This window comes from Arvicola amphibius, chromosome 15 (assembly GCF_903992535.2).
Source record: "Arvicola amphibius chromosome 15, mArvAmp1.2, whole genome shotgun sequence".
In the NCBI taxonomy this organism is placed as follows: domain Eukaryota; kingdom Metazoa; phylum Chordata; class Mammalia; order Rodentia; family Cricetidae; genus Arvicola; species Arvicola amphibius.
Window position 1 is genome coordinate 26,949,781 of NC_052061.1, and position 12,693 is coordinate 26,962,473.

Genomic DNA, 12,693 nt, shown 5'->3' on the forward strand with positions numbered 1-12,693 from the left:
TGTATTCTTGGAATAGCTCCTTTTTTGTTTTTGTTTTTGTTTTTGTTTTTGTTTTTTTCGAGACAGGGTTTCCCTGTAGTTTCTAGAGCCTGTCCTGGAACTAGCTCTTGTAGACCAGGCTGTCCTCGAACTCAGAGATCTGCCTGCCTCTGCCTCCCGAGTGCTGGGATTAAAGGCGTGCGCCACCACCGCCTGGCTAATAGCTCCTTTTAAAATATAGCTTCTTCTTAACGAGCCTCAACAGAGTCTTGATATTCCCAGTGGCTTTCAATAATAATGGTAATGATATCAGATCAAAATTGGAGACGCAAACATCATTTAGAAGATGGGTTGACATTGGGAAATAGACATAATCCATTTCTGCTATGAATATCTAGAAATCCAATTCCAAAGATGTTCATCAGAAGGGATTAATGCCTGGTACAGAATTTCATTATTTTTGTCACAAGTTTGTTTTCCAGACAAGGACATTCCTGAGCCTGTTGCTTTGGGGTTTCCTGTCTAAACTGCCTGACTAGTTTTCATCTCCTGCCCTCATTGCTAAGATTCTCCTTTAGTTGATCTCTTAACCGAGACAATTGTTAAGTGACTAACAGAGACATTTGGTAGTTGACTAACAGGCAGGTAGCATATACTGCTTGGATATTCAGGATACTAGAATCATTCATATACATCTTCCCACAGATATATCATGCTATAAACTAATTTGTAGAATTTTCCATTTTATATTTTAAGCCACGGATTAGTCACTTATGGGAAGTATGTGGGCATAAGTACTACTGTTTAAGTTTTTTCACAGGGTTATCTCTTTTTAAACAATGAATGTAGTTGGTTTATAGGGAGTAGTAACATACTGAATGATGAGTTCAGAGTGTTTTCCATTTCCCTTATCCAGATAAAAGAACATTCTTTTCATTTCTGTAATTCTCCCTTTACAATGAAGTGGCCTAGAGGCAGCCACACAGCACACAGCATGGCACACATTGTTAGTTCCCTCCTTCCTTCCTGATTCACAGATACAAATCAAGAAGTTATTTTTGTCTTCCCTATCCCTAGAATTTGATTGGACAAGTGTTTTGTAAATGCAGCTAATCAATTTTAATCTTAATTTCATAGTGTCTTACATGGATCTCCCTTTGGTGTGTTTTTTATTTTATTGGCTCTCTCTGGCTCCTTTCACCTGCATTTGATATAGCCATGGGTTCTCACATCAAAGTGCTGATGGCACAGCTATGAAATGGCTTTTCTAGGGTGACCAACAGGTGACAGTTGACAATTTAACCATGTTTCCAGTTTCCTGTGTTTTGTGAATGGACACATGAGGCTGTTGCTACATGCAGATCACATTTTATAGTTTTCTTTTCATATGAAAGAGGCAGGATGAGTGGAATTCTCTGTTGACAGTAAATATGTCTGAGCCATAGAGCTGAAGGAAGTAGGTGACAGGAAACTGAGTCGGAAGCTTTGGGTAGAACTCTGTTGTTGATCTGTGACAGCACAGTGGTTCTGAAGCAAACAAAACAAAACAAAGCCATATGCTTTTCTACAGCCAGAGAACTGGATTTCACAGCAGGATCAGGACAAATTGGGATGGTGGGAAATGACCCTGAATAACCTTTATAATACAAGGAACAGCTGGCTTTCAGTGTTTATTCTAGGCATAGTGTATGTGCTTTTAGTTTGAAGGCTATCTGCAGCAGGAGATGCTATAGCTGTAATGTGCAGAACATGTGGACATTATTCAAGACCTAGTGTGAAGTAGTCTTTCTTGCAGGCAGAGAAGGAAAGAAAATTACCAAAACAAACTTTGCCGCTGACCTGTCCTGCACTCGACAGTGTCTGCAGGATATATCATTGCTGGAGGACCTATTTCAGGAACTGTGTGCAGATTTTGTTTCCTATATTATAAACCTGGCTGCCAGACCACTGTTTAAAAATTCACATTTAAAGAATCCTAGACTAAGAACAGAATTTGTTTCTAATAGCACATTTTGTTATGGGTTCAGCAAGCATTAGACATTGCTGCCTGAGTCCACAAGTGTTGTATTGATAACTTTTATGTCAGTTTAACAGAAGGTAAAGTGATCTCAGGAGGAAACTACAATTAAGAAAATGCACTCATAGGTTGTAGGTAAACCTGTATGGCATTTTCTTAGTATTTGATGCCGGAAGGCCACAATGGGTTGGGCCACATCTTGGCTGGTGGTTCTGGGTTCTATAAGAAAGTAGACTGATCAAACCATAACAGTTTTGTAAGCAGCAGTCGTTCATGGGTTCTGCATCTGCTCCTGCCTACAGATTCCTAGCCTGTTTGAGTTCCTGTCATTACTATCTTCAATGATGGACAGCGTAAACAGAATAAACCCTTTCCTCTTGAACTTGCTTTTGTTTGTGGTGTTTCATCACAACAATAGAAACTTTTAACTAGGACAAGTATACACCAATGATGAAGCTGTTAGAATTTATGCCCAAGTGGAATTTAAAATTTACTGGGTATGATGGTTGATAGAAAAACATTTTTTTCAGAGAATTTTGTGACTTTGGAATTTGATGAGAACTATAAAGGAAATGACCAGGGCATGGTGATAGACAAATTGGGGAGGGCTCCCTAGGTATAGAATTATTAGCAAAGAGTTCTTTGATCTCAGCATCTAAACTCTAGATTGAATGGATGGGAGCAAGACAGTGGAGCAGAGGTCACGATGTTTCAGATTTGTGGCATCAAGAACAGTGGCGGAGTTGATGAGGTGAGGTCCAGAGTGAAAAGGGAGACATGCTGAGCAGAAGAGAACCAAGAACAGAAATGTCAGAGGAAGTTAGAGAAGTTTTTAGATGATCATGGCCATGCATTTGGAATTCATTTTAAGAGCTGTTGAGAAACACTGAATAATTTTAGATGAAATTTGAATTAGGTGACTGATACAATAGGACTAAGTATAAGGTGGCGGTGACCATACCTCATGTGGTTGCAGAAGAAAGTGGTAAAATTGGGATGTATTTGAAGCATGTGTTGAAAGTGAAAATGACAGGACTTAAGGATTATGGGGATTGGACAAGGTGAGAAAGATGAACATAGAATTAAGAATGATCAAGTATTTGGCTCAATCACCTAAGTAAATGGTGCTGACATTTGTGAGGAGGGAAAGGTCCAGGCAGCAGCAGGTGATGGGAAAGAAAGGTTTGGGTCTTAAACACAGATGTATCTATCCATTGTATATATGAATTTGAGGCTCAGTATAGTGGCCAGGGCCAGAGAGTCTGGTGTTCAGAAGTAGAAGGCAAATAGCCTCCAGGTCAGACTTACTTACTAGGATATTTTCACAGAGGCACCAAGGACTCAAAAGTCACTATCAGATTCTAGAAAGGATGAAAAACACTCCAGGACAGCATCTGATGGAGGGATTGCATGGTATAAGAGACAGGCAAGACTTAGCCAGGCATTAGTACAGTGAACAGTGGTACTGATCCTTTAATTGTGACAGGCACTTAGAATATCAGTTGGGGTCCATATTCTTAAGGTTTGGGGCCATTTTTTTCCTCCTTAGATACTCTTTCTTTCTTTCCTTTCAGAGATGTTACCATCTCTTCCTATTAAGTAATTCTATACAATCCACATATCTTGAACATATGTTACATCATTTCTTCCATGCTTCTTATGAAAAGCTGACCTCTAGTAGTGATGAGAGCTGACTGTAGTAGAGAATGTGGGCTTTTGAATAGAGTCCCTGTGATGGTCAAACATCATCGCTTGGAGGGGGTGTTTACAATTAGTGTACAACAAAATTCAACTTCCTGTGTCTATCCTGTAAATACTAACTGTGCTGAGGTATTTTGAATGACAAACAATATAATGTAACATTATAATAGATTTTTAAATTATAAAAGGAATATGTGCTACTTGTATAATATTTGGAAAAATACATAGAGATACATAGTGAAATTATCATGTCCTGTGCCCAGCAATTACTTTTACTATGAAAACTATTTTTCATGTGTATAAAACATACATGTTTCATCATATTTATTATGGATATTTTTATTATATATTTTATTATACTCATAGAATATTCTTGTACTTCAGATGGCTCCCTGGTTAGATAGATATTTGCCTTACTGTAACAAGTTTATTCCTTTGGAAGTATACTCAATATTGTGTTACCCTTGAAATTTGAATCCAGTTTTGTGATGTAAAATACGATGATAATTATTTTCTTCTCAATCTTCATGTAAATGTAAATCTTATTGAGGAAGATTCTTGACAGAAATCCCGAGGGGTATATATATAGAGGAGTAACTAACCACCTTGGCCAAGAAATTGGATGTTGGGAGTTGAGGTTGAATTATGACTTGGAGTTCTAGGTGAACAGATAGGGAATTATCTCTTCACCAGTCAACAGTGGAGGGGGAATTGGTTGGGGGTGGATTTTCTAGTTAATGTATACACTGACATGTTTGGGAAGTAATTTTCCAGACCATTTTCTGGGTCTTCTGCTTTACTTGTGTTGACTTCCTACAGTATCTCCTAATAAACATTGAAGTTTTTCCATTAAAAATATGTTCTTTTGTACATTAATGTACCATTTATTTTTTTTTATTTTTTTCCCAGTTTATTTATGTTTTATTAAAAATTGCCATCTCCTCCCCTCCTCCTCCTCCTTCCCTCCCCTCCCTCCACCCACAGCCCCACTCCCTCCCTCTCCAGGCCAAAGAGCCATCAGGGTTCTCTACACTATGTTGAGTCCAAGGTCCTCCCAACTCCCTCCAGGTCCAGGAAGGTGAGCAACCAAACTGACAAGGCTCACACAGAGCCGGTCCTTGTCATAGAGACCAAGCCCATCGCCATTGTCCTTGACTTCTCGGTCAGCCTCCACCATCAGCCACTTTCAGAGAGTCTGATTTGGTCGGATGTTCCATCAGTCCCATTCCAACTGGACTTGGTGATCTCCCGTTAGTTCTGTCCTGCCATCTCAGTGGGTGAACGCATCCCTCACGGTTCTGACTTTCTTTCTCATGATCTCTCTCCTTCTGCTCCTCATCAGGACCTTGGGAGCTCAGTCCTGTGCTCCAATGTGGGGCTCTGTCTCTATCTCCATCCATCACAAGGTGAAGGTTCTATGGTGATATGCAAGATATTCATGAGTATGGTTATAGGATCTGGACTTTCCCGGCTCCCTCTCCACAGCTGCCCAAGGAACTAGCTGGGGTCATCTCCCTGGACACTTGGGAACCCCTCTAGAGTCAAGTCTCTTGACAACCCTCAGATGGCTCACTTAATTAAGATATATGCTTCCCTGCTCCCATGTCCACCCTTCCTATATCCCAAGCATCCCCTTCCCCCAAGCTCTCCCCTTCCTCCCCTTCACGCTTTTCTCTCCCCATCTCCCCTTGCCCCCATCCCACCCCACCTTCAAGTTCCCTATTTGTGCCCGGCAATCTTATCTACTTCCAACATCCAGGAGGATGACTGTATGTTTTTATTTGGGTTCATCTTCTTATTGTCTTCTCAAAGATCACGAATTATAGGCTCGATGTTCTTTAGTTATGGCTAGAAACCGATTATGAGTGAGTACATCCCATGTTCATCTTTTTGAGTCTTTTGAGTCTATGGTGATATGCAAGAAATTCATCAGTATGGGTATAGGAACTGGCCTTTTCAGGCTCCCTCTCCTCAGCTGCCCAAGGAACTAACTGGCGGCGTCTCCCTAGAAACCTGGGAACCCCTCTAGGGTCAAGTCTCTTGACAACCCTCAGATTCAGGTGTAATTCTGATAGGTTTCCCTTTATATGTTACTTGACCTTTTTCCTTTGCAGCTCTTAATATCTGTTCTTTATTCTGTATGTTTTGTGTTTTGATTATTATATTGCGTGGGGATGCTTTCTTTTGATCCAGTCTATTCGGTGTTCTGTAGGCTTCTTGTACCTTCATAGGAACATCCTTCTTTAGGTTGGGGAAATTTTCTTCTATCACTTTGTTGAATATATTTTCTGGGCCTTTGAGTTGCAATTCTTCTCCTTCTTCTACTCCAGTTATTCTTAGGTTTGGTCTTTTCATGGTGTCCCAGATTTCCTGGATGTTTTGTGTTAAGCATTTGTTGGATTTGATTTGTTCTTTAATCTGTGAGTTTATTTCCTCTATAGTATCTTCAGAGTCTGAGATTCTTTCTTCCATCTCTTGTATTCTGTTGGTAATAGTTATCTCTGTAGTTTCTCTTTGTTTACTCAGAATTTCCATTTCCAGTTTTCCCTCGGAATGTGTTTTCTTCATTACCGCCATTTCATTTTTCAGGTCTTGTACTGTTTCCCTTACCTGTTTGTTTGCTTTTTCTTGTTTTTCTTGTTTTTCTTGGGTTTCTTTGAGAGATTTATTTATTTCCTCTACCTTTTTGTTTGTCATCTCCATTTCTTTATGGCAGTTTTTTACCTCCTGTTTAAGGTCCTCTATTCTTTTCATAAAGTACTTTTTAAGGTCGATTTCTTCTATTTCCTCTGGAGTAGGGTGTACAATTCTTGTTGTTTCGGGAAGCCTGGATTCTGGTGATGACATGTTGCCTTTCGGGTTGTTGGGGTAGTTCTTGCATTGGCGCATGCCCATCTCTTTCTTAAAATGGAGCTAGGATAGACTTGGTGTCTTGGTCCAATCTTTGCTGTGTCTGAATCTGGGTGGCTCTCCTCAGAGCTGGAGCAGGAGCTATTCCTTGCAGCACAATCTGAAGGAGCCAGCACTCCCTTGAGGGAATCCTCAGACCTGCCTAGAGGGCAGCCTCTCTCACCTCTCTGTGGGTGGCCTTAGTACAGGAGCAGGATGCTTGAATACACTAGGGTAGGCTTGGGAGAGATAGGGACCTGTGTACCAAAGACACCCCTGCACCAGGCGCTGGGGAACGGGGGATGTGCTCTCTTCCAGGACAGGTCGCCCCAGGGTAGCACACACTCACCTGTCCAGATGGAACTCCACAGCACTGAATCAGGGATTCCTGATAGCCTAGGGACACTGCAGGGGCCACAGGGCAAAGGTGGGGCAGGGTGGGATGGAGTATCCCACAGAGAACCTGGCAGCACAATCCTCCACTGGGTCTTCAGTTTCAGGCTAATGGCTCCTTGCTGGACAGGTATCTCAGACAAAGGCCCAGCTTGCAAGTGGCAAGCTGAGTGAGATAAAGGAACTCCCCTGTCACCACTGACTCCCGGCCTGGTTACAGGCCAGGCAGGGAGGTTTTGTGGCCCCTAAGGAGTGGAGTGGTGCTTTAGGGACGCTGGGATGGGATAGGACGAGAAGAACAGAAGGCGCGGGGAGAAACCCCTTCAGAATGACCAGAAAGATCTTAATGTACCATTTAAACGTGAAACTCATGACGGGATTTTCTACCAGCAGAGCTTAAATTCTGATGAAAGTGCTATAAAGCCTGCCTTTGTACAAAGAATGTATATTGAAATTATCTTTGCTAGATGGTGAGAAGAAATGAGGAAAATAGGTGTTACTTTAAATGTTAATGTCAGTTGAGTTTGGGTTAAGTCTTCCTAACTCTTACTGATGTCTAAATTTACAATAATTGTATCAGTTTATAGAGGGATAAAGTTGAATTTATCGTATAGATCTGAACTCATATTTGCCTGATAGCATAACCTCCCCGTCAACTTTCTGTCTCCTTAGAGATGCTTGTGTTTTAGTGGTTCCCATTCCCATGACTAGTAGAGTTTATGTTCAGCATCTGTCTCCCAGGTTTCAGCATGACCAAACCTCAGGGGAGCTCTTTATCAAATCAACATTCATTGTTCAAAAGTATTGTAATTTTCAGTATTGTTTCAACAATACCCTCCAGTCCTGTGCTCTTACATCTTTTTTCAAGTAGTCCCTTTAGAAAATTTCTGGAATGGTCGTACATACAAATTGGGTGGTGACCACTGGAAACAGGCCTGAAGCCTTACCAATTGTCTTAATTAGACTCTGAGTCACTTTTTTTTCTTTAATAGATAATTAGGTTTCTGTAAATATCCTTCAGAATTGTAAAGAAGGGAATGCCAGGAGGACATATTGGGATGGGGAAATCTGAGCTTGGATTATAGAGACTCCCCAGCTTGTGGGAAAACAGGTTTAAATAGACCTCCATCTCAGAAAATCAAGGGTGTAACAGACAGGCTACATGGGAATGTACCAGGGGACATGCAGACTGGCCATTTCATGGACAGCTGTTCTTTGAGAATCTGAACCCTGTTATAGCTGACTAATGTTCGTGGTTCTTCTACCTGGATTAACTTTTCCGATATGTTACCAGCTGACATTTATGCCGGGTAACTCTAGATGAGATTTTATGCTCTAATTTTTTAATTAATATGTGTTAATGCATGTGTCTTAGGGTTTTATTGCTAGGAAGAACCACCATGACCACAGCAGCTCTTAAGAGAGAGACAGAGAGAAACTGAGAAATGGGGGTAATATGGGTGAAGGGGGAGATGAGCTACAGCAGCAGCTACCTCTTTTGGAGAGAGATGGAAAAGGAAGAGGACTCAGGCTGGAAGCATAAGATCAGCTGGCCTTGGGGGAGGGGGAGGAGAAGGGAGTGGGCTGGGCTTATCTTCTAAAGGGACAGGACAGACCATTGCAGGGGTCTCCAAGGCAATTTAGGCTTCACCTTCAGTCAGTGGCTTCTCTAGGCCTCAGTGAAGGGAGAGCCCTGATGTATGCCTGGCCTAAATGGCTTTCCTTAGTTGCAGAGGGAGATTCCATAACCCCTTTCTTGTAATCTTGACTCCAAATCCTGAACCATGTGACTGAAGCTGCCTATATCTGCTGCTTGCTTGGGCTGGAACATGGCCCCTTGTTCAAATATATTTTCACCATCTTTCTGATTTTAATGTTTTCTTTCATTGTCTAAGCTCCAGGAACTCTCTGTAGACAAGGATGGCATCTAATTCAGAGATCTGTTTGCCTCTGCCTTCTGTGTACTGGACATAAAGGCATGTGCCACCACTCACAGCCATAAATTTTAATTCCCTTTCACAAGTTGGAAGTTTAGCTAGGTAGGATCTTACCCTGAGGTCACCACTCCCTTTATTACATTTAGCATCAGGCTTTCTTAAAAACTTCTTTTCTGCTCTTTCTTTCTCAAACTGTGCATTATGTATTTTTACTTTCTCCGCTTGCTTCTTTTCATTATATATTAGCATAAAACTGGTCACTAATAACCACAAAACACAGTCCATACCAGGCGGTTTTGAAATCTTCTCTGCCAAAGCTATTAATCCCAAACTTTCAATTTAGCCTCAGGCACATTTTTGTTGGACAAGAACATAAAGCAGTCACATTCTTTGCCAGAATGTTACAAGAATGGTCTCCAGGCCACGAACTAATACTAATATTCTCCCTCTGAGAAACACCTTGAGCTGAGCTCCCACAGTTCAAATCACCCTCAACAGCACTGTCTTCCATGCTTCCATTAGTATGTCCCATTAAGACCAGCTTAAAGTTTTTGTAATCCAGTCCCAAAGTCCACATTCCTCTAAAAAAAGCATGGTCAGGCCTATCACAGCAATACTTCCGACCCTGGTACCAACTTCTGTTTTATTCAGTGTCCTATTGCTGTGAAGGGATGCCATGAGCACAACAACTCTTGGAAAGTATTTAATTGGAACTGGTTTACAGTCCACAGGTTTAGTTCATTATCATCATTGTGAGAAGCATGACTGTACACAGGCAGTCAAGTTGCCAGAGTGGTAGCTGAGAGTTCTACATCTGGATCAGCAGTCAGCAGGAAGAGAGTCTCTCTCTCTCTCTCTCTCTCTCTCTCTCTCTCTCTCTCTTTCTCTCTCTCTCTCTCTCTGTGTGTGTGTGTGTGTGTGTGTGTGTGTGTAAATGTTGAGATGAATATGAGCTCTCTACGCTATCCCTGTTTTTTTTTTCGAGACAGGGTTTCTTTGTAGCTTTGGTGCCTGTCCTGGAACTAGCTCTTGTAGACCAGGCTGGCCTCGAACTCACAGAGATCTGCTGCCTGCCTCTGCCTCCTGATTATAGGCTGGGATTAAAGGCCTGCACCAATACCTCCCGGCAACCTTATTTCTCTTCTTTTAACCCATTACTACCATTTTGTTTTGGTTTAAAGATTATTTATTGTAATAGTCCTAGCTGGTTAACTATTGTCTATTCTCATTGTTTCTATTTTTTCTGAATCTACCAGAGTAGGGGGCTATGCAGGCAATTCACAGTTGAGATATTTTAGCTGCTCAACTCTGACCACAGTCCTGTTTCAACGGGCTATGTTGTGGCCTAACCAAGCTATTGTTCTTTAAGTGTGTTCTTCATTCTGCTTCAGCTGCCTATCAGGGTGTTTTCTATTAGGAACACAAAAGCTGTCTGCCATGTGGACGAAACATGGCTAAACTAAAACTTTTTTTCCCTTAATCAATGGTCCATATAATTTTCTTGGGGATCATGTTCTTTTCTTGGTCACTCAGGGCACTTTATTCTTTGATATCAGCTTATGTCCTAGTTTTGATAGCATGTCTGTTTAGTATTTCGTTTATAATATATGCTATCTAAATGCATGTGAGAGAGAGAAGGGGGAAGGGAGGGAGAGAGAGATTCCTTGTAGACCTCATTATTTATTTAGTTCTCTTTGTTTTGACAGGCAAGACTATAGCATCATTTATCATCTCTTGAGATAGAAAGGTGAGCAGGAAGCCATGGCCCTGGGAATCTATTTTTAGGATCTATGGGATATATTTTTTCTTTCATTTTGCCTGTTTCTGCTCATCATGATGGGATTCAGCTCTTCCTCTTCTATTTTTCCTTCCAGAAAGTATTATGAGGGATACTGAGGACTTCATGCTTTGGACAGAGACAAGGTGCTGAAATTAGAAATTGCCACTTCTGAGAGGATGCTGGGAATTTGCAGAGGGAGACGGAAATTTTTGGCTGCCTCTTTGACTCTGCTCTGCATCCCAGCCATCACCTGGATTTACTTATTTGCTGGGAGCTTTGAAGGTAAGAACAAAAGCCAAGTGAAAGGGAAGGCGGGGCAGGGAAGAGACAGTCTATTAGAGGCCTAGAAAGGTCCTGGAAGCCCTAGTGTTCCTTGGGTAAAATATTGGGTTAATATTGCCTGTCTTGAGAAATGACATCTGGCATCCTACAGGTAGTTGGAGCAAATCAGTAAGGCAAGGAGTTAAAGAACAAAACTAGACTAAAACTAAAATATAAGTTTTTGTAGTAGCAAGAAGTGGGAAGACAGATGTCCAAAGCCTGCTTGGTCACATGGTACCTGTGTAAACACAGGGGAGAAAGTTGAACCTTGGTGAATGGCTTGGCTTTTCTGAAACCAGATACTTCATTCATTTGTTTGTTTACACCTTCAACATTTTCTTGCATGTTGACATCCTCAGTAAACCTAGTGCTGAAAATGCAAAGATAACAGATCTAGACATACACTGTCTCATGGGGGGAGACAGAGGTGTGTGTGTGTGTGTTTGTTATGGTGGAAAAGGCAGGGTCCTGGGGGAGAGTCTTGTAGGAGCTGTCAGGCTGAGGCTGGGGATGAAAGATGATCCTTCACACTGACAAGAGAGCTTGGGGATGAGGCAAAGCAGTTGCCTTCCCTGAACAAGTAAACGTGAATGACTATTGCTGCCACTCTCCAGAAATGAACAGGAAAGACAAACCTCGCCATTTCTCCAGCCAGCAACTTTGAATGTGTCTTGATTGTTGGTGACTGTGTCACTGCTTCAGGAAGGGAGGGAAGCAAGGGTGGTATAGATGTGGAGACTTCCTTTTTTAATTTGTCCCATACTTGAATTAGAAAAAGCATCTTATATGACAGACTGTCTCAACAAAGTTACTACTATGTGTATGAACATTTCCTTTGTATGTAATTTTATTGACAGCTCAAGGCTACCTTTTAATTAGGTACTCGGCTCCACATTCGGAGCTTGAGTTAGCAATGTTGAATATAAATAAGACAGAGCTATGCATTTGCTGAACAGAGGTGATTGTTTTTTATTTGAAGTTTTATTGTTATTGTTTTTAACTATGTATAGTTGTGTGTATGTATGCAAAAGTAGACCAGAAATGTTAGATCTGCTAGAATTGGAGTTACAGACAGTCTGAGCTGCCTGATGTGGGTGCTAGGAACTGATCTTGTTTCCTCTGGAAGAGTTACCATTTGTCTTTCACAGCGGAGCCATATGTGTCCATCCCAGAATGGGGGTGATCTCAAAAACCCAGGGTCACACCCCTGTCATTGTTCCCTTCCTCTTAGTCACATCCTTGTGAGAGATTTCATGTCAACAGTTTAATAGATTAAATTGTGCTCTGGCAGTGAGGGACTCCTTTCTGCAGATGGGTCAGAGGGAAACTGGTGAGTTGATGGTGATCCTGGCAAAGCTAGGAGGAGAGGTTTTCAACTGAGTCAATGTGAGAGGTGCCCCGTGAAAGAAGCAGAGGCCCCCAGGGCTAACTCAGTTCCAGATGTGAAAACATGACTGGGCATGGTGACTGTGCCTAAAGCCTGAGACAGAATGCATTTTGCTTTTCAGCCTAGCGTGGCTTACCATAATTACAACTTTACAAAACCAGACCTTACCACAAACCTCAGCAGAGCAGAACACAGCCCACCACAGTATACCACATCAAAGCATAGTAAAGCATAGTATAGCAAACCAAACAGAAGAAAAATAATAGTCAAAGAGAAAACAGGCTTTTGG

The 12,693-nt window shown here is 41.6% G+C and overlaps 1 protein-coding gene across 5 annotated transcripts in view; it reads left to right on the plus strand.

Moving 5' to 3' along the window:
* The window catches only part of Large1 (LARGE xylosyl- and glucuronyltransferase 1), a 533,170-nt gene that overhangs the window by 134,234 nt on the left and 386,243 nt on the right, over nucleotides 1-12,693 (plus strand). For 3 of the 5 annotated variants that reach the window (XM_038312791.2, XM_038312793.2, XM_038312794.2), the window contains 2 exons: nucleotides 10,623-10,663; nucleotides 10,791-10,978. In XM_038312791.2, coding sequence (XP_038168719.1) covers nucleotides 10,873-10,978 — 106 coding nt within the window. In that variant the 5' untranslated portion in view covers nucleotides 10,623-10,663; nucleotides 10,791-10,872. The remainder of the gene's footprint in view (nucleotides 1-10,622; nucleotides 10,664-10,790; nucleotides 10,979-12,693) is intronic. The other 2 variants (XM_038312792.2, XM_038312795.2) reach the window with 1 other exon arrangement.